Source organism: Salvelinus sp. IW2-2015, linkage group LG12, assembly GCF_002910315.2.
Source record: "Salvelinus sp. IW2-2015 linkage group LG12, ASM291031v2, whole genome shotgun sequence".
Taxonomy (NCBI): Eukaryota; Metazoa; Chordata; class Actinopteri; order Salmoniformes; family Salmonidae; genus Salvelinus; species Salvelinus sp. IW2-2015.
This window is the reverse complement of record NC_036852.1, coordinates 8275452-8302730: the sequence shown is the minus strand read 5'-3', so window position 1 is coordinate 8302730 and position 27279 is coordinate 8275452. Positions and strand designations below refer to the sequence as shown.

General features: G+C 42.8%; 1 protein-coding gene across 1 annotated transcript in view; it reads left to right on the top strand.

Moving 5' to 3' along the window:
- The window catches only part of LOC111971101 (low-density lipoprotein receptor-related protein 1B-like), a 76258-nt gene that overhangs the window by 15479 nt on the left and 33500 nt on the right, over nt 1-27279 (top strand). The window contains exons 5-6 of the mRNA XM_070445877.1: nt 353-519; nt 22618-22755. Of these exons, the coding sequence (XP_070301978.1) occupies nt 353-519; nt 22618-22755 (305 nt within the window). The remainder of the gene's footprint in view (nt 1-352; nt 520-22617; nt 22756-27279) is intronic.

The following is a 27279-nucleotide window of genomic DNA, read 5'->3' as shown; positions in this document are numbered from 1 at the left end:
TTGTCAAGTGTTCTTCGTGTTCGTCTTTCTTTAAATAAATCAAGATGTATTCAGCCTACGCTGCATATTGGTCCGATCCTTGCTCATCCTCAGACGAGCGAGGAGGACGAGGAGGAGGACGAGGGGTTATTCCACCTCCCCGCACTGTCGGGCTACGGGAGCATTCAACCAGGTAAGGTTGGGCAGGCTCTGTGCTCAAGGGAGCCAGTACGCCTGCACGGTCCGTATATCCGCGCCACCTCCCCGCCCCAGCCCAGTACCACCAGTGCCAACACCACGCACCAGGTTTCCTGTGTGTCTCCAGAGCCCTGTTCCTCCTCCACGCACTCTCCCTGTGGTGCGGTGTCTCCAGCCCAGTACCTCCAGTTCCGGCACCACGCACCAAGCTTCCTGTGCGTCTCCAGAGCCCTGTGCACCCTGTTACTGCTCCCCGCACTAGCCTTGAGGTGCATGTCCTTAGCCCCGTACCACCAGTTCCGGCACCACGCACCAGCCTACTGTGCGCCTCAGCCGGCCAGAGTCTGCCGTCTGCCCAGTGCCGCCTGCACTGCCCGTCTGCCCAGAGCCGCCTGCACTGCCCGTCTGCCCAGTGCCGTCTGCGCTATCCGTCTGCCCAGCGCCGTCTGAACTGCCCGTCCTCAGCCTCCAAAGCCGCCCATCTGTCCTGAGCCTTCAAAGCCGCCCGTCTGTCCTGAGCCTTCAAAGCCGCCCGTCTGTCCGAGCCTTCAGAGCCGCCCGTCTGTCCTGAGCCTTCAGAGCCGTCCGTCAGTCAGGAGCCGCTAGAGAGCGTCCGTCAGTCAGGAGCCGCTAGAGCCGCCCGCCAGACAGGAGCCGCTAGAAGCCGCCCGCCAGACAGGAGCAGCCAGAGCTAACCGCCAGACAGGAGCAGCCTGAGCCGCCCGCCAGACAGGAGCAGCCAGAGCCCCGCCAACAGGAGCAGCCAGAGCCGCCCGCCAGACAGGACGCAGCCAGAGCCGCCCGCCAGACAGGAGCAGCCAGAAGCCGCCCGCAGCTATGACCTGCCAGTGCGTCAGCCAGCCATGACCTGCCAGTGCCGTCAGCCAGCCATGACCTGCCAGTGCGGTCAGCCAGCCATGACCTGCCAGTGCCGTCAGCCAAGCCATGACCTGCCAAGTGCCGTCAGCCAGCCATGACCTGCCAGAGCGCAGCCAGCCATGACCTGCCAGAGCCGTCAGCCAGCCATGACCTGCCAGAGCCGTCAGCCAGCCATGACCTGCCAGAGCCGTCAGCCAGCCATGACCTGCCAGAGTCGTCAGCCAGCCATGACCTGCCAGAGCCGTCAGCCAGCCATGACCTGCCAGAGCCGTCAGCCAGCCATTACCTGCCAGAGCCGTCACTCAGTCGGAGCTGCCCCTCAGTCCGGAGCTGCCCCTCAGTCCGGAGCTTGCCCCTCAGTCCGAGCTGCCCTCAGTAACGGAGCTGCCCCTCAATCCGGTGCTGCCCCCTCAGTCCGGTGCTGCCCCTCAGTCCGGTGCTGCCCCTTAATCCAGTGGGGTTAATATGGTGGCTAGCCATTAGGAGGAGGCCACGGAAGCGGGGATTAACTATGGTGGGTGGGGACCACGTCCAGAGCCAGAGCCGCCACCGTGGACAGATGCCCACCCAAACCCTCCCATATAGGTTCAGGTTTTGCGTCCGGAGTCCGCACCTTGGGGGGGGGGGGGGGTTCTGTCACGTTCCTGACCTTATTTCCTTTGTTTTGTCTTTGTTTAGTATGGTCAGGGCGTGAGTTGGGGTGGGCATGTGTTATGTGTTTCTATGTTGGGTTCATTCAACTAGCCTGATATGGTTCTCAATCAGGGCAGTGATTTTAAGTTTCCTCTGATTGAGAACCATATTAAGGTAGGCTGTTCTCACTGTTTGTTGGTGGGTGATTATTCCTGTGTCAGTGTTTGTGCAACACGGGACTGTTTCGTTCGTTCGTTCGTGTGTTTCCTTCTTGTTTGTGCGTTCTTGTTTTATGTTCTCAAGTACAGGTCTGTTCACGTCGATTTGTTATTTTGTATTTTGTCAAGTGTTCTTAGTGTTCGTCTTTCTTTAAATAAATCAAGATGTATTCACACTACGCTGCATATTGGTCCGATCGTTGCTCATCCTCAGACGAGGAGGAGGACGAGCGTTACATGATGTGTGCAACGGGTCCCTGGTTCGGGGCGAGGAGAGGGACGGAAGCAGTACTGTTACAGTGGCAGTTTCACCATTAAGGATTTCAGCTTTAGGTGTTTCACCAATATCTGTATTCATGCTCCATGAAATTAATTAGCAGTTTTTACTTTTTAACCACGCAATAATTTCTCCTTATAGCATAATTGATCCAGCCAATGCGATGGATGCCAAGCAACAAACAAGTTGCTTTCAAAATACTGTATATTATGCAATAATTTAAAGTAACTTCCTGATTAGAGGATATTACACTCGTAGAAAAAAAGGTGCTATCTAGAACCTTAAAGGGTTCTTCAGCTGTCCCCATAGGAGAACCCTTTGAAGAACCCTTTTTTGTTACATGTAGATCTTTTTGGGGTTCCATGTAGAACCCTTTCCACAGAGAGTTCTACATGGAACCTAAAGGGGTTCTACCTGAAACCAAAAAGTGTTCCACCTGGAACCAAAACAGGGTTGTCCTATGCAAAATGTTATTTATCCATTGTTTAGCTGGAATGGAATGTTTGTACACTGTGCATTTGACTGTGATAATGAGGTTGTCTCACCTAGCTATCTTAACATGAATGCATTAACTGTATTAAGTCGCTCTGGATAAGTGCCCAAATAACTAAAATGTCAAATGTAAATGTTTTACATGCATATCTCATATAACACTCTTAGGTAAAATGTGCTACCTAGAACCTAAAGGGTTTGTCGTGGAAATTCTACACAGGGACACTCAAAGTCAATCTTAAATTAATCATTGTTTATCATCAGTGCTCTGGAGAGGTTCCATCAAACTTAATGCACCAAGTACACATGTCGATCAGGAGATCTACCCGGGGCAGTCCCGTTCGTTCTCTTATGAACAGACAAGTTATATTTGCATGATTTAGCTTATTCATCATTCATAATGAATTAATCATTAAAGTTTGCTTCCTTCATGTGACAGACCAATACCTCACAAGGCTTCTTCTCTAAGCGGAGACCTTGAAACTGAGATAACCCTTTCTCAAAACAAGTTCCTGGGCGTACTGCCAAATTGCAGATACTGATAGTGAGGATTCGTTCAATCAGTCACTTGCATGAACACAGAAATTGGTTATTAGAAAAGCACAAACCTAAAAATGTCCATCACAGGTTATTTGGCTGGTCCCGTAGGAGGACCCTTTGAAGAACCATTTTTGGTTCCAGGTATAACTTTTTGGGGTTCCATGTAAAACCCTTTCCACAGAGGGATCTACATGGAACCCAAAATGGTTATCCTATGCAAAATTCTATATATTGTATCCATCCAGCTAACTTGACACAACTTTGGGAAGAATTGAAGTCAACATGATGTCACGCCCTGACCTTAGAGATCCTTTTTATGTCTCTATTTTGGTTTGGTCAGGGCGTGAGTTGGGGTGGGCATTCTATGTTTTGTTCTATCTTGTCCTTTTCTATGTGTTTGGCCTGGTATGGTTCCCAATCAGAGGCAGCTGTCAATCGTTGTCTCTGATTGAGAACCATACTTAGGTAGCCTGTTCCCACCTGTGTTGGTGGGTAGTTGTTTCCTGTTTTGTGTTTTTTCACCTTACAGGACTGTTTCATTTCGTTCACTCTCTTTGTTGTTTTTTTGTCATTCAGTGTTCAGTTTATTTGATTCAATTTACTATGAACCCTTACCACGCTGCGTGTTGGTCCGATGATTCCTATTCCTCATCATCAGACGAAGAGGAGGAGCGTTACACATGGGCTAGCATCCCTGTAGAATGTTTTCGACACCTTGTAGTCCATGCCCCAACGAAATGTCTACAATGTTCTAGATGGAACCCAAAAAACATTTATATTTGACATTTTAGTCATTTAGCAGATGCTCTTATCCAGAATGGCTTACAGTTAATGCATTCATCTTAAGATAGCTTGTTGAAGGGCACAGCGGTCTAGGGCACTGCATCGCAGTGCAAAAGGCTTCACTACAGACCCTGGCCGTGATCGGGCGGCACACAATTGGCCCAGCGTTGTTTTTGCACTCTAGCGACTCCTTGTGGCAGGCCGGTTGCCTGCAGGCTAACCTCGGTTGTCATTTGAACAGTGTTTCCTCCGACACATTGGTGCGGCTGGCGGGCGGGTGTTAAGAAGCGCGGTTTGGTGGGTCGTGTTTAGGAGGACGCACTTGACCTTCGCCTACCGAGCCAGTTGGAGAGTTGCAGCGATAAGACAATATAGATTTTTTTTTAATAGATATCTAGTTGAGACAACCTCATTATCACAGCCAAATATACATTATATGAACATTCCATTTCAGCTAGACAATTGATATAGATTTTAATACACACCTAACATCAATGAATAAAAAATCTGAGAACAGTTATATTTTACACACACATGAAGGTACCCACAAGCAATCATTTCTGGGGAAAAAACACAAATGCGAAAAATGGGTGGATATAACATTTTGGAAATAAACTTTTTCTGGGGTGGGCAGTGATTGTGTATGTGTTGTTGGGGGCAGTGTGTGTGTGGTATGGCTGAAGAAAAATGTGATTAATGTTTCCGCTTTTAAAGGATTAAACATCCTATGGCTCCCAGGGTTACGAATGATGATTCTAAACCTTCGGTCACACTTTGCCCATTGGTGCTGTCTAACGGTATTAGGTTTTTATGGTTCCTTAGAAAACCACTGCATATACAAAAGTATCGTTTTTGTTTAAGCAACTCTGGAACCAGTGCCATGAAAAAGTATTTGCCCTCTTTCTGATTTTCTCTATTTTTGCATATTTTTGATACTGATAGTCATCTCATCCAAAAAGTTGACTCAAATTTTCCAAAAAGCAACTGGCTGATCATCAAGACTTTTGGAAGAATGTTCTATGGACAGATGAGGGGAAACTATAACTTTTTGGACTAAATGTGTCCCATTTTGCCTGGTGAAAACCAAACACTGCATTTCACAGTAAGAAGCTTATACCAACGGTCAAGCAAAATGGGACCCATGGTAGTGTGATGGTTTGGGGATGCTTTTTTAGGAGCAGTGGGTTAACTGCCGATTTCAGGGGCAGAACGACAGATTTTTACCTTGTCAGCTCGCAATTCGATCTTGCAACCTTTCAGTTACTAGTCCAACGCTCGAAACACTAGGCTACCTGCCGCTTTGCTGCCTCAGGAGCTGGACGCCTTGCCTTTATAGAAGGAACTATGAATTTGGCTCTGTATCAGAGAATTCTACAGGAGAATGTTAGGCCATTCGTCACGCAGCAAGGCAAGGATCCAAAACACACAATCAAGTGCACATGAAATGGTTAAAAAGGCAACACATTTAAAGTTATGGTATGACCTAGTCAAAGTCCAGACCTAATCCCAACTGAGATGTTCTGGCAAGACTTGAAACGAGCAGTTCATGCTTGAAAACCAACAAATGCCGCTGAGTTAAAGCAGTTCTGCATGGAAGATTGGGCCAAAATTCCTCCACAGCGATGTGAGAGACTGATCAACGACTACAGGAAGCGTTTGGTTGGAGTCATTGCAGCTAAAGTTGGCACAACCAGTTATTCAGTGTAAGGGGTTCAATTACCTTTTCACACAGGGGCATTGGGTGTTTCATAACTTTGTTTATGAAATAAATGACATAAGGATGCAATTGTTGTGTTATTTTTTCACTCAGGTTCCCTTTATCTAATTTTAGGTTTTGGTTGAAGATCTGATAACATTCAGTATCAAAACATATGCAAAAGTAGAGAAAATTAGAATGGGGGCAAATATTTTTACACAGCACTGTACTTCTCTACCTAATAATTACATAGGTAGTATTACTTCAATGCCATACACTACCAGTCAAAAGTTTGGACACACCAACTCATTCAAGGGTTTTTCTTGTACAATGTAGAACATAGTAAAATTAAAGAAAAACCCTTGAATGAGTAGGTGTGTTGTAATTGTTGGTACTGTAGGTGTTTTTATTTTGAAAAGTTGTCTCAAATAAACCTCAAGGATGGATAACGACACCCTTGGATGCCATTGTGTTTGTTTTCCTTTTGAATAGTGCCATACACGTTCAAAGGTTAATAAAGTTCTGGACATGATCACTAGCTGAAAGTAATACAAGCCATCGCAAGGTCAACAACAACAACCATGGGAAAGTTGTTGGTATTTGTTGAATGTGATGTCAGCAGAGAACCAAAGAGAATTGGATCAATGGGAGTTTAAAGGTCCAGGTATATGTTAAATCAATCCTGCTCTGACTGCTGTTTTGCAGGGCAGTCATTGATACTTTGTCTTACAAGCAAACAGCAACCTTTTACCTTCGCTTCGTGACTACACAAAATTAGTCATGTAGCAGAGAGAAAGAGATTTGTCAAGATCAGTTTGTGATCCCATACTCTATAGCAGGTATTCCCAAACTGGGGTACGCCAAATAAAACATACAAAATATATAAACAAAACAACAAAAATATAAACAAAACATGCCAATTTGAAAAATAAGCCACAGGAGTTTTTTGAACGAGAATTATGACGACTGTCAAGTAGTAAGACATGTATAAAAGCAACAGATACCATTAATAAGAATTTGCTAAAAGCGTCTTGTAAGGTGAGCTACCGAGTGGCTTGGACAGGCATGCCCCATACTATTGTGGAGGACTTAATATGACTGGGACAATGGATATGGCTGGGACAATGCTGGGGGAAAAGGCCAAAAGAACTATACAGACAATGCCCTCATCAAACAACACCGTTTCACGACGCATCAGTGACATGGCAGGAGATGTTTTGAAACAATTACTGCTTCGCATACAAGCCAGTGAATTCTATGCATTACAGCTGGATGAGTCAACAAACGTGGCGGGCCTGGCCCAGCTCCTGGTATATGTCCGTTACGTTTATGGGGGATCAATTAAGGAAGACAAACTCTTCTGCAAACCGCAGGATACTTTGCGCTCAGAGTATCCTGCCTTGGCAATTCATGCTGTTAAGACTCTGATGCGCTTTGCAACCACATACCTATGTGAGAGTGGATTCTCGGCCCTCACTAGCATGAAAACTAAATACAGGCACAGACTGTGTGTGGAAAATGATTTAAGATTGAGACTCCCAATACAACCCAACATTGCAGAGTTACAGTGCCTTGCAAAAGTATTCACCCCCTTGGCGTTTTTCCGATTTTGTAATTTAAATAGATTTTTATTTGGATTTAATGTAATGGACACACAAAATAGTCCAAATTGGAGAAGGGAAATTAAAAAAAATACTTGTTTAAAAAAAAAAAAAAACGGAAAAGTGGTGCGTGCATATGTATTCACCCCCTTTGCTATGAAGCCCCTAAATAAGATCTGGTGCAACCAATTACCTTCAGAAGTCACATAATTAGTTAAATAAAGTTATAAAGTCCACCTTTGTGCAATCTAAGTGTCACATGATCTGTCACATGATCTCAGTATATATACATCTGTTCTGAAAGGCCCCAGAGTCTGCAACACCACTAAGCAAGGGGCACCACAAAGCAAGCGGCACTATGAAGACCAAGGAGCTCTCCAAACAGGTCAGGGACAAAGTTGTGGAGAAGTACAGATCAGGGTTGGGTTATAAAAAAATATCCCAAAACTTTGAACATCCCACGTAGCACCATTAAATCCATTATTACAATATGGAAAGAACATGGCACCACAACAAACCTGCCAAGAGAGGGCCGCCCACCAAAACTCATGGACCAGGCAAGGAGGGCATTAATCAGAGAGGCAACAAAGAGCGTAGATTGGAGTATATGTCCATAGGACCACTGTATCTCCCGGGTGGCGCAGTGGTCTAGGGCACTGCATCGCAGTGCTAGCTGCGCCACCAGAGTCTCTGGGTTCGCGCCCAGGCTGGGCTGGGTTCGCGCCCAGGCTCTGTCGCAGCCGGCCGCAACCGGGAGATCCGTGGGGCGACGCACAATTGACATAGCGTCGTCCGGGTTAGGGAGGGTTTGGCCGGTAGGGAGGGTTTGGCAGGTAGGGATATCCTTGTCTCAGTATGTAAAAAAAAAAAAAAAATGTAATAAAATGTATGCACTCTACTGTAAGTCGCTCTGGATAAGAGCGTCTGCTCTTGGCCGGTAGGGATATCCTTGTCTCAGTATGTAAAAATGTAATAAAATGTATGCACTCTACTGTAAGTCGCTCTGGATAAGAGRGTCTGCTAACTGACTAAAATGTCAAAAAATGTAAAATGTCTTTAAGCCTTACACTCCACAGAGCTGGGCTTTATGGAAGAGAGGCCAGAAAAAAATAAGCAAACATGTTTGGTGTTTGCCAAAAGGCATGTGGGAGACTCCCCAAACATATGGAAGAAGGTACTCTAGTCAGATGAGACTAAAATTGAGCATTTTGGCCATCAAGGAAAACGGTATGTCTGGCGCAAACCCAACACCTCTCATCACCCCGAGAACAATATCCCCACAGTGAAGCATGGTGGTGCCAGCATCATGCTGTGGGGATGTTTTTCATCGGCAGGGACTGGGAAACTGGTCAGAATTGACGGAATGATGGATGGCGCTAAATACAGGGAAAATCTTGAGGGAAACCTTTCAGTCTTCCAGAGATTTGAGACTGGGATGGAGGTTCACCTTCCAGCAGGACAATGACCCTAAGCACACTGCTAAAGCAATATTCGAGTGGTTTAAGGGGAAACATGTAAATGTCTTGGAATGGCCTAGTCAAAGCCCAGACCTCAATCCAATTGAGAATCTGTGGTATGACTTAAAGATTGCTGTACACCAGCGGAACCCATCCAACTTGAAGGAGCTGGAGCAGTTTTGCCTTGAAGAATGGGCAAAAATCCCAGTGGCTAAATGTGCCAAGCTTATAGAGAAATACCCCAAGAGACCTGCAGCTGTTATTGCTGCAAAAGGTGTCTCTACAAAGTATTGACTTTGGGGGGGTGAATAGTTATGCACGCTCAAGTTTTCAGTTTTTTTGTCTTATTTCTCATTTGTTTCACAATAAAAAATATTTTGCATCTTCAAAGTGGTAGACATGTTGTGTAAATCAAATGATACAAACCCCCCAAAAATTCCAGGGTGTAAGGCAACAAAATTTGAAAAATGCCAAGGGGGTGAATCATTTCGCAAGCCAATGTATGTGCATCCTTTCAAGCACACCATTCTCATTAACCTGTGGTGAGTTATTCACAATTTTCGATTAACAAATAACATTTTATATGTAAGATGGCAAAATAAATTATTATTATATTATTATTTGTGCCCTGGTCCTATAAGAGCTCTTTGTCACTTCCCACGAGCCGGGTTGTGTCAAAAACTCACACTCATTCTTATGTTTAATAAATGTATCGTATCGTGTGTGTGTGTGGCAGGCAACATTTGAGAGTGCGCTGACCCTGGTGCTAGAGGGGGTATGCAGCTGGAGGTTGAATGTTTGAAGGGGTACGGGACTATAAAACGTTTGGGAACCACTGCTCTGTATGAACAAATCTATCTGAAACACTGACCGTCCCAAAACCAAAACCAAAACTCATAACCTGGCACACAGCACTCCTGCTTTAAAGGTGTTTCAGTCCATGCCAAGGGAAATAATATTAAGTAGCATGACTGTGAAATCCACTCAGAATTTTTTAAATGAGCCCAATAAATTATTCATGTATTCTTAGTGGGGGAATTATTCAGAGGATCAGGACTCTGACTCCAACAGACTGTGTGTGTGTGTGCTGTTTTTTACATCTAGATGTGTATAAGAGATGTGTGTGTGTGTGTGTGTGTGTGTGTGTGTGTGTGTGTGTGTGTGTGTGTTGATAATTGCTTGATAGACGGCTGTTGTAGAGGGAAAAATACCTGACCTTCTGCAGAATGGAAGGTTGCGTTAGGTTCCTAATGAAGGTTTGTTCATTTAAAGATGACATGGATTTGTCTCCTGTTAAGTTTGCCTGCACTGCTTTGCATCCTAAAAGGTTGAAAGATTAAGGATTTATTGGAGCTCCTAATAGTCAATGATATGAGACATTTATCCAATAGCTACAGAGGTGCACATTATGAAAATGACCTGAGAAAGTACTGGGAAAGTCAGAAAGTGTTTGTTTTTTAATCTCTAGGCTATTATTTGTAGTGTTTCTATATTGGCTGAAACCAGGAACCAAATGTTCCAAGACAGATGACTCAATACTTTTAAACCAGTTTGAGCTAATGAGAACATGAGCTACAAAGTCGTTTTTTATTATGTGGCTATGTGTACTAAGCTATCAAACAACAACACTATTCAACATCAGACTTAGGATGAGTTTTTACAAAGCAACGGTTTCACCCTGGGATGGTAAGACACAGCGAAGTGGAGCAACTCCGTTTGAACCTCTTCTGCTGAGGTAGTCTCTCTTCTTCTCTTGTTTTTTTCCTACACAAATAATTCATTTGTTGTGAAAGCAGATGAATGTATAGTGACTCTTGCTTTTATGAGGCGAGGTGTCCTGCCCACTTTCTCTGCGGGGCGCAAGGAATGAAGCTCCTAAGAAAACAATCATGAAGGTACCACAGACTATATCCTGCTGTTATGGTAGTATGTTTTCCTCTGGTTCGACCCTCAAATGCAGGTGATGCAATGCATCTTCCTTTCTTGGAAAGTGAGACGTGAACTACAGTTGTGTGTAAGGAATAGATCTCAGGTTCTCATGGTCTTGTTTCTATGTTTGTTAAGATAGCCGACATCAAGTGGATAGGCATCAAAGTTATAGCTAGCTCTGTGAAGACCCACAGCCATTCTTTTGAATGGAAGCCCCAGTGCTGAAAGTTGCCCTAAAGGCATAAGGGCTGAGCTCCTCTTGAAAATTGCACTCAATTGGGCCCCATGGGAGATAGCTACAGCTTAATATAGTTTAAATTCTGCCTGACAAATTTTTCACGACTAATTATTTATTCATCTCCCATGTGGACAGACTATCATTTGGAGCTTTTAAACTGTGTGACACTGCTTGAGTCTTTGCTCTGTTCTTTTTCTGATATTTACCAGCAGAAATGATTGATTAAAAAAAGCAGGGTGAATAATTTGAGAAAAAACATGAGATTATGAGAGGCCACTTTCCTGGCAGAACAATGATCCCTGTGAAGTACCAGACTGTAATTGAGAATCCAGTAATAGATTATACTGAGCCGCCTCCATTCAGTATAAACTGTAGTATACTATAAATATATGATGCGGGAAAACGCGGACGGAATCACGGAATCTAGACATTTTGAACAATATATACGTCATTTTTTTACTTAGTTGAACATTAATTAATTGAGCTTATTAGAAAAGTAGTTATTCATTGCAGTAGTTTATAGTTTATTTCCTGCAACTTTCTGAAGAAGTAACAGCATGATGGGAATGCGCCTGTTTATGCTGTAGCCAGTTAGCTACAACACAAAGGCTTTCCCAAAAACCATCCCAGTTAAATGTTGCCTGCAAAGTAGGCCTACCTGGCAAAATGATATCATGATGATTTTTATTAATAGGGTGGGCCAACTCTGCCATCACATGTGCAATAGGCTACAGAAACACTGCTAGCCAAACACAACAGTCTCTGCACACTTTAATTAAAGTGGAAACTCTTTAGACTCTCCAAAAAAGTGGACCCCTGATGGGATTTAAGCATTGTTGTGGACTGAGAACATCCAAATTAGTTGAGCAAAAAAATTACATGTGGCAAAAAATGGATTGGGCTAAACGTAAAACAGATTTTATACGGCCCTTACCCGGAATTTAATAAAGTTGATAAATTGTTGTTCACCAAACCATAAAACGTTCCCTTTCGGCTTGTTCTAATGTAAAAACTTGACCTGCCCTTGCTCTAGTTCTTGTGAAGGTTTGATATCTTGAGCGAAGCACGTCACTTCTCCTAGTGATCACAGACTGTGAGTCTGACAGGCAGAAGGAGGTGGTGAACTTGTCAACGTTCTCAGCAAAGTTTCCTTTTCAGGAACAGGGTGTAGAAGACTTAAACATGACTATTGGGTCTGTTTCTATGAGCCCATGCAGTTATTTCTAGCAAATCTATTTAAAAAACTAACCAAAGTAATATGTTTGTTCACCTCTGATAAATTATCATTATAATATTACAGACTTCATTTATTTGATTGTAGGAAAGCCATTTAAACCACATAGTTGATTTATACATTTCATTATTTACAGTATAGTCTATTTACATAGTTTGTTGATACTCAAGTTGAGGAGTATACTATTACCTAAAATGTTTGATTACCAATGTAATTGTCAATGTACAATTCTGCCATGTATTGTTGTAGTGTTATACTATGTTTGGGTATAGTGCAGGTGTTCTAAATTGTTGATCTCCAAAAGGATACAGACAGACCCATTGAAGACATTTCTTGGCTGTCAGGCACTTAAACTTCTGACAGCATCTTTTGTGCTGCTCTGCTAGGCCTTCAGAGAAGCTGCTTGTTTATGTGTTTTAAACTTTGTTTTTGTCCTCGATCCTTTTCTCTCCAAAAATAAATATACCTCGTTTTGACAGCCACTTCTAAACTGACACTCCCTCAGCGGGCTTTGGCGCGACTTCAAAATGTGTGTATTTTCAGAATTTGATATTTTAGTTTTTAATGACTTGATCCATTTATATTGTAAATATTGAATCGATGTTGTTTCGGGTGAAATCTGATACTCTGTTTTGCCAGCTAATTATAAAAACAGCGCCGGAAGGCAGCCTAAACAGAACTTTGTACATTTTGTACATATATATTCTTTTTTATTCACTTTTTTTTGTCATTGAGTTGTTGATTGGATATGCAGTATCTGGTTGTTTTTACCCATGGAGTTGCAGGATTGATGGCAGGTTGACTCTGGTTTGGCTAGCTAGCTGGCTTTAAAAAATGCGCCTCAGCACCGGCTGCTTTTTGATCAATGAGACCAGACTTCCTTATGGACATCATCTGGCATGACCATTATCTGGCATCACTTGGCATCACCATCCTCAACCATCATCTAACTCAATTTAGGAGCCTGAGATCGCTGGTCTACTGAAGGAGTCCTGCTCTATCCGACACAAATGGGGCGGCAGGTAGCCTAGTGGTTAGAGTGTTGGACTAGTAACCGAAAGGTTGCAAGATCAAATCCCCGAGCTGACAAGGTAAAAATCTGTTGTTCTGCCCCTGAACAAGGCAGTTAACCCACTGTTCTTAGGCTGTCATTGAAAATAAGAATTTGTTCTTAACTGACTTGCCTAGTTAAATAAAATAAAAAATGGTGTCCTTTGTTGTGTTATACAGTGCATTTGGAAAGTATTCAGATTTGAAGAGAATGTGAGTTGTAAATGATGTAAGGACTTACCCTTACAGACTACTCAATGTAAGGACCTTGTGTTAATGAAAATATGTTTGGGTGACTTTACCAACACAGACGCATCAAATAAAACTCAATGGCTTGTGAATGTACATTACCTCTTCCCCTGGAGGATTGGCACCTGCAGGAGGGAGTTTTGTCAGAGTAATGTAGCATAGCGTCGTGGTATTAAACTGCAGGATATGCAGTTTTTATTAAATCAACATTAAAGGCCATGCTGTCATTGTTTGTCTTTGAACCTGGACTTGTGCTGTATGTTAGTGGGTCTGTCCTGAGCTAGCCTGACTTGCCCACGTCCTAACTAAATAACTATTATATGCAAATCATTTGATTCATTTCCATTTGTTTGTATCTGTGCAATCTGTGGTTTGGAAAAGCAGGAAAAGCAGGAAAAGCTAAATTGACGAACAAGTATGGAAGAATTCTTGATTGTATCCTAACTTGCTAAGATTATTCATGCAAACATCTGAACTTCTGTGTAAGTTGTTCATCATGGGATATTTTCTAAGAACACATTAATTCTGTGCAACACAACAAGAATATTGTAATCACTGTGATTATTTTACCAAAGTTTACCGAGGGAAAAACACATTCATTTGATGAAAAGTGCATATATACAGTGCATTCGGAAAGTATTCAGACTCCTTGACTTTTTCCACATTTTGTTACGTTACCTTATTCTAAAATGGATGAAATACATGTTTTTCTACACACAATACCCCATTATGACAAAGCGAAAACAGTTTTTTTAGAATTGTTTGCAAATATATTAACATTTTAAAAACAGAAATACCTTATTTACATAAGTATTCAGACCCTTTGCTATGAGACTCGAAATTGAGCTCAGGTGCATCCTGCTACCATTGTTCATCCTTGAGATGTTTCTACAACTTGATTGGAGTCCACCTGTGGTAAATTCAATTGATTGGAAAGGCACATACACTGTCAACTGTGGGAACTTATACAGACAGCTATGTCATAGCAAAAACCAAGCCATGAGGTTGAAGGAATTGTCCATAGAGCTCCGAGACAGGATTGTGTCGAGGCACAGCTCTGGGGAAGGGTATCAAAACATTTCTGCAGCATTGAAGGTCCCAGAGAACACAGTGGCCTCCATGACTCTTAAAAGGAAGAAGTTTAGAACCACCGAGACTCTTCTTAGAGTTGGCCGCCCTGCCAAACTGAGCAATCGGGGGAGAAGGGCCTTGGTCAGGGAGATGACCAAGACACCGATGTTCACTCTGACAGAGCTCCAGATTTCCTCTGTGGAGGAAAAAAGTACTGAGTAAAGGGTCTGAATACTTATGTAAATGTAATATTTCAGTTTTTTATTTAAAACATTTTCCCAAAAACATTTTTTGTTTTGTCATTATGGGGTGTGTGTAGATTGATGTGGGAAAAGTAAAGACTTTCAGAGTGCACTGTACATACCACAGGAGGGAGGGACGGGGGGAGGATGGCTCATAACCAAGGCCCGGAACGGAGCAAATGGAATGGCACCAAACACCTGGAAACCATGTGTTTGATGTATTTGATACCATTCCACTCCAGCCATTACCACGAGCCCGTTCTCCCCAATTAAGGTGCCACCAACCTCCTGTGATGCGTAGTGTAGCATTCACACTAAGATATGGGCTAGGCTTACTGTAAATTGTATTTTGGCTGAGTATGGACATTCCAAATGTTGTCACTAAGCAAGATTAAAGTCACTAAAAAGAGAGTGAATAATTCCGATAAAATTTTCCTAAAACGAAACAACTTGTTTTAAACAGGGTAAATGTCTAAATACAATTACAGGCACCACAATTGCAGGCACCATAGTTGCTTCCCTTGGGCATATACTATTAAAACAACACAGGGTTTTACAAACATCTAAACTTTTCACAGTAGCTCCACAAAGATCCAAAAAGATCCAAAAAGGATAAAAAGAAAGGGAAAATGTTCACTCCCACCCCTACTTATAATGCTCCAAAAATATAATGTTTTATATACAGTTGAAGTCGGAAGTTTACATACACTTAGGTTGGAGTCATTGAAACTCGTTTTTCAATCAATCCACAAATGTCTTGTTAACAAACTGTAGTTTTGGCAAGTCAGTTAGGACATCTACTTTGTGCATGACACAAGTCATTTTTCCAACAATTGTTTACAGACAGATTATTTCACTTATAATTCACTGTATCACAATTCCAGTGGGTCAGAAGGTTTACAACACTGAGTTGAACTGTGCCTTTAAACAGCTTGGAAAATTCCAGAAAATGATGTCATGGCTTTAGAAGCTTCTGATAGGCTAATTGACATCATTTGAGTCAATTGGAGGTGTACCTGTTGGATGTATTTCAAGGCCTACCTTGAAACTCACTGCCTCTTGCTTGACATCATGGGAAAATCCAAAGAAATCAGCCAAGACCTCAGAATTTTTTTTCCCAGATGCCTGAAGGTACCACGTTCATCTGTACAAACAATAGTGCGCAAGTATAAACACCATGGGACCACGCAGCCGTCATACCGCTTAGGAAGGAGACACGTTCTGTCTCCTAGAGATGAACGTACTTTGGTGCGAAAAGACACAAATCAATCCCAGAAACAACAGCAAAGGACCTTGTGAAGATGCTGGAGGAAACAGGTACAAAAAGTATCTATATCCACAGTAAAACGAGTCCTATATCGACATAACCTGCAGCATACACCCACCCTGCATACCACTGCTGGCTTGCTTCTGAAGCTAAGCAGGGTTGGTCCTGGTCAGTCCCTGGATGGGAGACCAGGTGCTGCTGGAAGTGGTGTTGGAGGGCCAGTAGGAGGCACTCTCTCTCTGGTCTAAACAAAGATCCCAATGCCCCAGGGCAGTGATTGGGGACACTGCTCTGTGTAGGGTGCCATCTTTCGGATGGGACGTTAAACGGGTGTCCTGACTCTCTGAGGTCATTAAAGATCCCATGGCACTTATCGTAAGAGTAGGGGTGTTAACCCCGGTGTCCTGGCTAAATTCCCAATCTGGCCTCACCATCACGGTCACCTAATAATCCCCAGTTTACAATTGGCTCGTTCATCCCCTCCTCTCCCCTGTAACTATTCCCCAGGTTGTTGCTGCAAATGAGAACGTGTTCTCAGTCAACTTACCTGGTAAAATAACGGTATAAATTAAAATAAAATAACCTGAAAGGCCGCTCAGCAAGGAAGAAGCCACTGCTCCAAACCCGCCATAAAAATTCCAGACTACGGTTGCATCTGCACATGGGGACAAAGATTGTACTTTTTGAGAGAATGTCCTCTGGTCTGATGAAACAAAAATAGAACTGTTTGGCCATAATACCATCATTATGTTTGGATGAAAAAGGGTGACGCTTGCAAGCCGAAGAACACCATCCCAACCGTGAAGACGGGGGTGGCAGCATCATGTTGTGGGGGTGCTTCGCTGCAGGAGGCACTGGTGCACTTCACAAAATAGATGGCATCATGAGGAAATAAAATAATGTGGATATATTGAAGCAACATCTCAAGACATTAGTCAGGAAGTTAAAGCTTCCAAATGGACAATGACCCCCAAGCATACTTCCAAAGTTGTGGCAAAATGGCTTAAGGACAACAAAGTCAAGGTATTGGAGTGGCCATCACAAAGCCCTGACCTAATCCTATCGAACATTTGTGGGCAGAACTGAAAAAGCATGTGTGAGCAAGGAGGCCTACAAACCTGACTCAGTTACACCAGCTCTGTCAGGAGGAACGGGCCAAAATTCACCCAACATATTGTGGGAAGCTTGTGGAAGGCCACCGGAAACGTTTGACCCAAGTTAAACAATTTAAAGGCAATGCTACCAAATATTAATTGAGTGTATGTAAACTTCTGACCCACTGGGAATGTGATGAAAGAAACAAAAGCTGAAATAAATAATTATCTTTACTATTATTCTGACATTTCACATTCTTAAAATAAAGTGGTGATCCTAACTGACCGAAGACAGGGGATTTTTACTAGGATTAAATGTCAGGAATTGTGAAAAACTGAGTTTAAATGTATTTGGCTAAGGTGTATGTAAACTTCCAACTTCAACTGTACATATTGGCACCATCTTACAGATCACATTCACACTTCTCCTGAAGTTGCATTGCATGCACGCCACTGACATTCTCACCATAAAACCATGCCAGTGAATTATCAAATCGGCAGGATAAAAAAAACATATGATGCATTGCTGTTGGGCCAGCCTTCGTTATAGTAGTCCTAGGGTCAGCCTTTATTTAACTAGGCAAGTCAGTTAAGAAAAAATTCATATTGACAATGATGGCCTACCCTGGCCAATGCTGGGCCAAATGTGTGCCACCCTATGGTACTCTCAATCACAGCCAGATGTGATACAGCCTGTAGTGACACCTATTGCACTGAGATGCAGTGCCTTAGACCGCTGTGCCACTCGGTAGCTTAGGGAGGGCTTGGGTTTTAAAAATATGAAACAGAAAACAAACAATTGTTACAGGAAAATAACTTCTAATACGAGGTTCGCCGCTATTCTCCGAGGTTCTCATCTCTTGTTTCATGATGGGCATGGACACATGTAGCCTACATCATCATGGAGGGGGTTTTACGCATGTCCAAAGCATGGCAAAAATAATGTAGGCCTGCCTACAATACATTGACTAAAAGGGATTTATAACTCACTGTTTTGCTCCTCTCAAACTTGATCTTTTAATAAACTTTTGTTGATTAAGATTTATTTCCAAGCGGTCTCTCGAGCCAAACACTTTATCAATGGTCTTGACTAGCCGACTTGATTGCATTGGGCAGGAAAAAAAGAAAATGGCATACAATGAGAGGAGGGCATGCTTGGTTTGTAATCAAATAAAACGAAATGGGGGGAAAAAACATGAACGTTTTATGTTTTTAAATAGGAAGTATACAGGCACCAAAAGCACACCATGTTCTATGAGCATATGGGCAGTGTGCATCACAGCTGGATAGGCTGCGTTTCCGCCATCAAAATTCATGCCATAGCCAACTGGGTTAACACTAAAACCAGCTTTTGTTTGGTCTTAAATATCCCTGCCAGCGCTGCCTGAAATTAGCACTTTGGACTATCTTTTTATGGACACACCTCAAATATTTGAACGCAAGCAAGGTAAATAACCGAACCTGGCCTTGTGGCTGGAAAATGCCAGTGCGCCAGTTTTTACATGACGATATTGCAAACTAACTTGAGTTTGACACTAGCGCCACCTTAACACCGGCCAAAAATAGAGCCCTCAGGGTAACACATTCAAATGTGCACCACGGCAACAAAAAAACATTAGGCTGGGCTGGATTTAAAAACTGTCACTGCAAAAAATATCACATTGTTTCTTCCCAGAAATGTATTTTTAAATGTGAGAGTGGCTTTGATATTCTAACAATTATTAAAAACAAATCAGTCACATTCTGTTAACATCACGGAATGTCAATGGCCTTAATTTCAGCCTAACAAATTTGTATCACCAACCCAAAACACACAGGCAGTGAATAGTAAACGTGCAAGAAATATGGGGTGGCAGGTTGCTGGTTTGAATCCCAGAGACGACCAGGTGAAAATTCTGTTGTTGTGCCCTTGAGCAAGGCATGAACCCCTTATTGCTCCGGATAAGAGCGTCTGCTAAATGACTAAAATGTCAAATAGATTCTAATGAGAACTCATGTTAGGTTGCCACCAGTTAGGTAGATATCACTGAATGAAGTCTTCAGCTAAGTGCCATAAATCAACACTTAGATTGAAGCTAACAACTCATACATTTTCAAACATCATAAAGTTGACAAAAAGGACAGCTAATATCAGCAGTGGAACTTCTTGATATTGTGACAGTCAGAGTTGGACACCTACTTTGCTGCTCACCACTGAACATGACACATAACATATTAGAGAGATTCCTGGCAAGGTGTGCTGCCTGTTTACTGTTGAGGGGTGAGAAACGATCCGTTGAACCACCCCTGAATAATTTTGCAACACGGCAAACAAACAAGTCATTCTGTGGGACACAAAAGGCCAACATTAAATCCGGTCTGAATTCACTCAAAAACCAACTGTAGTCATATTGTTTCTTCACATACAAATTCACCTTTTCATACATTTTAAGTGTTACTTTTTACCCTCAGGTAACACATTCAAATGTGAGATAAATGTGAGAGTGGGGTTTTGATGAAGGCTTTGATATTCTAACACCTACAGTGCATTCGGAATGTATTCAGGCCCCTTGACTTTTTCCACATTTTGTTACGTTACAGCCTTCTTCTAAAATTGATTAAATCGTTTTTTCCCACATGTCAATCTACACACAATACCCAATAATGACAAATCAAAAACAGGTTTGTAGAAATGTTAAACAATTTATTAAAAATAAGAAACTGAAATATAACATTTACATAAGTATTCAGACCCTTTACTCAGTACTTTGTTGAAACACCTTTGGCAGCGATTACAGCCTCAAGTCTTCTTGGGTATGATGCTACAAGCTTTGCACACCTGTATTTAGGGAGTTTCTCCCATTCTTTTCTGCAGATCCTCTCAAGCTCTGTCAGGTTGGATGGGGAGCGTTGCTGCACAGATATTTTCAGGTCTCTCAAGAGATGTTCGATCGGGTTCAAGTCCGGACTCTGGGTGGGCCACTCAAGGACATTCAGAGACTTGTCCCGAAGCCACTGCTGCGTTGTCTTGGCGGTGTGCTTAGGATCGTTGTCCTGGCTGTGTGCTTAGGATCGTTGTCCTGTTGGAAGGTAAACCTTTGCCCAAGTCTGAGGTCCTGAGCGCTCTGGAGCAGGTTTTCATCAAGGAACTCTGTACTTTGCTCTGTTCATCTTTGCCTCGATCTTGACGAGTCTCCCAGTCCCTGCAGCTGAAAAACATCCCCACAGCATGATGCTGCCACCACCATGCTTCACCGCAGGGATGGTATTGGCCAGGTGATGAGCGGTACCAGATTTCCTCCAGACGTGATGCTTGGTATTTAGGCCAAAGAGTTCAATCTTGGTTTGAAGATTCTTTAGGTGCCTTTTGGCAAACTTCAAGCAGGCTGTCATGTGTGTTTTACTGAGGAGTGGCTTCCGTTTGGACACTACCAGAAAGGCCTAATTAGTGGAGTGCTGCAGAGATGGTTGTCCTTCCGGAAGGTTCTCTCATCTCCACAGAGGAACTCTAGAGCTCTGTCAGAGTGACCATTGGGTTCTTGGTCACCTCCCTGACCAAGGCCCTTCTCCCCCGATTGCTCAGTTTGGTCAGGCGGCCAGCTGTAGGAAGAGTCTTGGTGGTTCCAAACTTCTTCCATTTAAGAATGATGGAGGCCACTGTGTTTTTAGAGACCTTCAATGCTGCATATTGTGCCTCGACACAATCCTGTCTCAGCTGTCTATATAAGGTCCCACAGTTGACAGTAGATCTCTGTGTGCCTTTCCAAATCACGTCCAATCAATTGAATTTACCACAGGTGGACTCCAATCAAGTTGTAGAAACATCTCAAGGATGATCAATAGAAACAGGATACATCTGAGCTCAATTTCGAGTCTCATAGCAAAGGGTATTTCTGTTTTTTTGTTGATACATTTGCAAAAAAAAAAAAAAACTGTTTTCGCTTTGTCATTACGGTGTATTGTGTGTAGTTTGCTGAGGATTTTTTTTTGAATAAGGCTGTAACGTAGCAAAATGTGGAAAAAGTCAAGGGGTCTGAATACTTTCCAAAGGCACTGTACATATTTCAACATGGAAGCCATGCAATTACTTAGAACAATGTGGACTGCAAACAGGTTCAGGTTAACATATTTAGCAAAGATGGGATAGGTCTACATTTTGTTATTTTTATTCTATAAGCTGTCTAACAAACTATAATGGACTAACATTGGAATCGGAGTTGATTCAATACATAAAAGACCGTAAACATACACCTTGAAGCAACCGCATATTTAGCCATGGAGCACGTCCTGATTGGCCAGTGAGGTTCCAAGCTTCGACACACCGACAACTTGTTTATTCATCAAGACCCAGCCCTTTCTCCCTACTGCCAGCAACTGTTCCGATAATTGTGCTTGTGAAAATAGCAAAAATATTTCCGACACACCCCCGAACCTATAACGCTACTGCCCAGCGCGTAGCTTGACCATTGTGTTAGGTTTGTTAAATTAGAGCCCTCATTGTATATCATGTCTGCTTTAATAAGTCTGGTTTTGGGGTGGCGCTCTGTCAGAGCATGGGGGGGTTGTGGTGGGTTTGATTTGGTGGGGGATCCGTGTGTGTTCTGCCCTCTACCTGTTCTGTCTGTTATCTGTAGAATCATAAAAAATGGCACATTTCTATAATGGAGGAATAGTAGTGAGGTAAGGTTGCTCTGTGATATATTTGTATAGCTGCAGACTATCAGGTTAGATACGATTTACAGTAGATTATTTTCTTGTATTGCAATAAGCAAATAATGGTTCGCCGAGACATTGCTTTCTGCTTTAGTGATTATAATAGATGTTGAGTAGCCCTGTGGGATATATTAAATGAACCCTGTCTGTGTGATTTAATTACAAACTGATTCTAGACTGCTTTGAAAAAAATATGAAATATACTTTGTACTGATATATATGTGAAGAATTATGAAAAATACTTTGTACTGATATATATGTAAAGAATTATGAAAAATACTTTGTACTGATATACAGTATATGTAAAAAATTATGAAAAATACTTTGTACTGATACATATGTAAGAAATTGTGAAAATAAAGAAAAACCCTTGAATGAGTAGGTGTGTCCAAACTTTTGACTGGTACTGTATATATATTTTTTTCACATTTTCTAAATTATATATGAGCCTCTTGCTGGGATCATAAAAATGGATCCACAGGGAATGGATCCACAGGGAAAGACAATAGAGGGAAACCTTGGGTGTTAACCATGAAGCACCAACTCTAAAGTAAACATTCACGGTATATGTTTGACAAGACAATGGTGGGGTGAACATGTGAGGATGGTAAAGTATACCACCAACACAATAGTCTCGTTAAAGACAGTCTAGCATAGACCAAATACATCTTTGTGTCTTCTGTCATGGGAAAGACCGCTTAACTTTACCGGCTCTCATAAGCCCACAATGTCTTCATGTTGATGACCAAATCAAGAATATTACTTTGAACCAATGATCTTTTTTTATCCTCGTTTTAGGTACAAAAGCTGAGTTGGTGAGATGTCCGCCGAATCACATGCAGTGCATTGGCTCCAAAATGTGCATCCACTTCAATAAACTTTGCGATGGAGCGACAGATTGTGAGGACGGATATGACGAAGGAGTACACTGCCGAGGTGAGTGTGTAGTTGAACGAAACGATGTTGAATATAATAATAAACGACATTCATCAATCTGACCTCATTATCATGTGAATAAATGCAGCAGGCCCTGCACATTTCTGGAGGATCTAGCCTTACATCACCTCTCAGTGGGACTATAATGAACATGTGTCTATTTTGCGCCGTCATGCAATTATTAAGAGACCAGATACAAATAGCTACAGTAATCCTGGCGACCAATGTTCTAGCGTTCATGTTACGCTCGATGAGGAAAATGGGTAAGGAGTCAGGCGCAGAGAGCAAAGGATACGGGGAACAAAACCACACTTTAATGTCCAACCAGAAAATACAACTGGTAACGTCAAAACATATGACGTAAAATCCACTTCACTATAGTACACACTGGCAATAATCCGGACAGTGGAAAAAAAACCCATCAAAACACGAAACTCCTCATACAAAACAGAATGACAAGCCCGCACAAACAGAAGCGGGCTAAACTAACTTAAATAACACACCCTAACAACCAAACAATGAACAGGTGAAAACAATTAGACACAACCAAACGAAAAGGGAAAAAGGGATCGGTGGCAGCTAGTAGACCGGCGACGACGACCGCCGAGCGCCACCCGAACAGGAAGGGGAGCCACCTTCGGTAATGTTCGTTAAGGTTCATTTATTGTGTCATGTAGGGATGTCAAGGTGGAACCCAAGCACAGACTATGTTTAGTGTAAGTTATATTTACCAATATACCTACTAATTACTCTGTAAAACGAGGAGTGCATTCACTCAATTCAACTAATAGGATTTATTAGTCACAAAATAATGAACACTCAAACAATTCCAGTGTACATGAAATACATGATACATTACAAAGTAAATGACTATCAGCTACGTAAGACTTAACGTGGTTACATATATCTTCAATTCAAAAGAATCTCCAAGAGAAAACACTACGTGTGTGATACACAGAGGAGGTTACTAACAAGTTCTCAAAGTATGAACGAATTCACTGACTTTGAAAATATTCAGGCAGAAACTCACGCCCAGCCTGAATTAACATTTCTTTGCACTTTGCTAGTTAAAACAATAGGCAGGAAATTATACCAAGATTCTAATCTAGTCAGCTACATTAAAATGATAAGAGCACACGTGTCGCTCCTCTTTTCACTATCTGCCTTCAGCGTAACACAGTGTCCCTGTAACAATACATCCAGAGCACTTACCGTACAATAGAATATATCAAAATTCATAGCTCTTTATGAACTCTTGAAACAATCCAAACATGACAATTTATTCTGAACAGAATTATAAATGTAACATGTAAAGTGTCGGTCCCATGTTTCATAAGCTGAAATAAATATCCCAGAAATGTTCCATATACAAAAAAAAAGCTTATTTCTCTCAAATTTTGTGCACAAAATTGTTTACACCTCTGTTAGTGAGCATTTCTCCTTTTCCAATATAATCCATCCACAATTAAGAAGGAAAGAAATTGCACAAATCAACTTTTAACAAGGCAAACCTGTTCATTGAATGTATTCCAGGTGACAACCTCATGAAGCTGGCTGAGAGAATGCCAAGAGTGTGCATATCTGTCATCAAGGCAGGTGTGGCATATCAAGAAGCTGCTTAAAAGCATGATCATTACACAGGTGCAGCTTGTGCTGGAGACAATACAAGGCACTCTAGAATGTGCAGTTTTGTCACACAACACAGCGCCACAGATGTGTCAAGTTTTGAGGGAGCGTGCAATTGGCATGCTGACTGCAGGAACATCCACCAGAGCTGTTGCCAGAGAATGTAATATTAATTTCTCTACCAAAAGCTGCCTCTCCAACATCGTATTATAGAATTTGGCAGTACGTCCAACTGGCCTCACAACCGCAGACCATGTGTAACCATGCCAGCCCGTCTTCTTCATCTGCGGGATCGTCTGAGACTGGACAGCTGATGAAACTGTGGGTTTGCACAACCAAAGAATTTCTGCAAAAACTGTCAGAAACCATCTCAGGGAAGCTAATCTGCGTGCTCGTCGTCCTCACTAGGGTCTTGACCTGACTTCAGTGGGCAAATGCTCACCTTCAATGGCCACTGGCACACTGGAGAAGTGTGCACTTCACGGATGAATCGTGGTTTCAACGGTACTGGGCAGATGGCAGACAGCGTGTATGGCATTGTGTGATGTCAACGTTGTGAACAGAGTGCCCCATGGTGGCGGTGGGGTTATGGTATGGGAAGGCATAAGCTACGGACAATGAACACAAATGCATTTCATCGATGGCAATTTGAATGCAGAGAGATTCTGTGACGAGATCCTGAGGCCCATTGTCATGCAATTCATCCGCCTCCATCACCTCATGTTTCAGCATGATAATGCACAGCGCGAAATCGCAAAGATCTCTATACAATTCCTGGAAACCCGAAAATGTCCCAGTTCTTCCATGGCCTGCATACTCACCAGACATGTCATCTATTGAGCATGTTTGGGATGCTTTGGATCGACGTGTACGACAGCGTGTTCCAGTTCCCGCCAATATCCAGCAACTGCACACAGCCATTGAAGAGGAGTGGGACAACATTCCACAGGCCACAATCAACAGCCTGATCATCAACACCTTAATTGGGGAGGACGGGCTCATAGTAATGGCTGGAACGGAATAAATGGAATGGTAGCGAACATTCCTTTGACACCCTTCCATTGACTCCATTCCAGCCATTATTATGAGCCGTCTTCCTCTCAGCAGCCTCCTGTGGAGTCATCATGCTGGGTCTCAGTGCCTGCAAGTCACTAGTCAAGAGTATCACCTTCTCAAATGTTTACACTACAATTTCCCCACTGTGGACACTCTGCATTGTAGAAAACAATCAGAGGAACCAGAGAAAGATGTGGAGAGAGGTGATTAGACCTTAAAAAAAATAACAGCATTGAGTCCATGTAATAGTTACCACCCAGATGGTTGCCAGGACACGGTTGAGACTCAAGAAGATGGCCGCCGTCTGCTTGGCCTGCATGAACGTCTTGTCCACGGTCATTAGAGACTTGGTGCTCTCCTCGTAGAAGGTATCCTCCCACCAGGGTGTGACGTCAGTCTCCAGGAGGACCGGCTGTCCCATCGTGGAGTCCTCCATCTCCTCCATCAGAACGCGTGTGACTCAGCTGGACAGGTCAGGCCCCATCATTGTAGTCCGTTTCACAGTTGATGACACATCACTGTTTGTGAAAAACTTGGAAAGCATTCCAAATAGCAATACAATGAAAGTACACACATTAACATGATATCATACTCTGCGATGTATGACAAATACAGATGACGAAATAAATGTCTCAGGACAACAATAATAAGTTGTGAATAAAGTTTCACTATCATTAATATGAAAACTAGCCAAGAAAGTTATTCCATCAACTACCTGATCGGAACAGAGGATGAATTAGTTGCCTAATAGTAAACTGGCAATTTTGAGGGGGTCCTGGGTGGCACTGCGGTCAAAAGCACTGCACCACAGTGCTGATGCACCAATACAGCCTGAGGTTCAATCATTTACATTTTACATTTACATTTAAGTCATTTAGCAGACGCTCTTATCCAGAGCGACTTACAAATTGGTGCATTCACCTTATGATATCCAGTGGAACAACCACTTTACAATACTGCATCTAACTCTTTTAAGGGGGGGGGGGGTTAGAAGGATTACTTTATCGAGGTGAGAGGGTGAGGTCAAAAGAGGAAGAGGAGTGGAAAGAAGGAGGCAGAGAGGAATGAGTCAAAGGTAGACGTGGGGAGGTTAAAGTCACCCAGAACTGTGAGAGGTGAGCCATCCTCAGGAAAGGAACTTATCAAGGCGTCAAGCTCATTGATGAACTCTCCAAGGGAACCTGGAGGGCGATAAATGATAAGGATGTTAAGCTTGAAGGGCTGGTAACTGTGACAGCATGGAATTCAAAGGAGCGATAGACAGATGGGTCAGGGGAGAAAGAGAGAATGTCCACTTGGGAGAGATGAGGATCCCAGTGCCACACCCGCTGACCAGAAGCTCTCGGGGTGTGCGAGAACACGTGGGCAGACGAGGAGAGAGCAGTAGGAGTAGCAGTGTTTATCTGTGGTAATCCATTGTTTCCGTCAGTGCCAAGAAGTCGAGGGACTGGAGGGAAGCATAGGCTGAGATGAACTCTGCCTTGTTGGCCGCAGATCGGCAGTTCCAGAGGCTGCCGGAGACCTGGAACTCCACGTGGGTCGTGGCGCTGGGAACACAGGTTAGAGTGGCAGCGGCCACGCGGTGTGAAGCGTTTGTATGGTCTGTGCAGAGAGGAGAGAAGAGGGATAGACAGACACATAGTTGACAGGCTACAGAAGAGGCTACGCTAATGCAAAGGAGATTGGAATGACAAGTGGACTACACGTCTCGATGTTCAGCAAGTTAAGCTTACGTTGCAAAAAATCTTATTGACTAAAATGATACAGTACTGCTGGCTGGTGAAGTAGGCTAGCTAGCAGTGTTGACTAATTAGAAGGACGAAAATAGCTGGCTAGCTAACG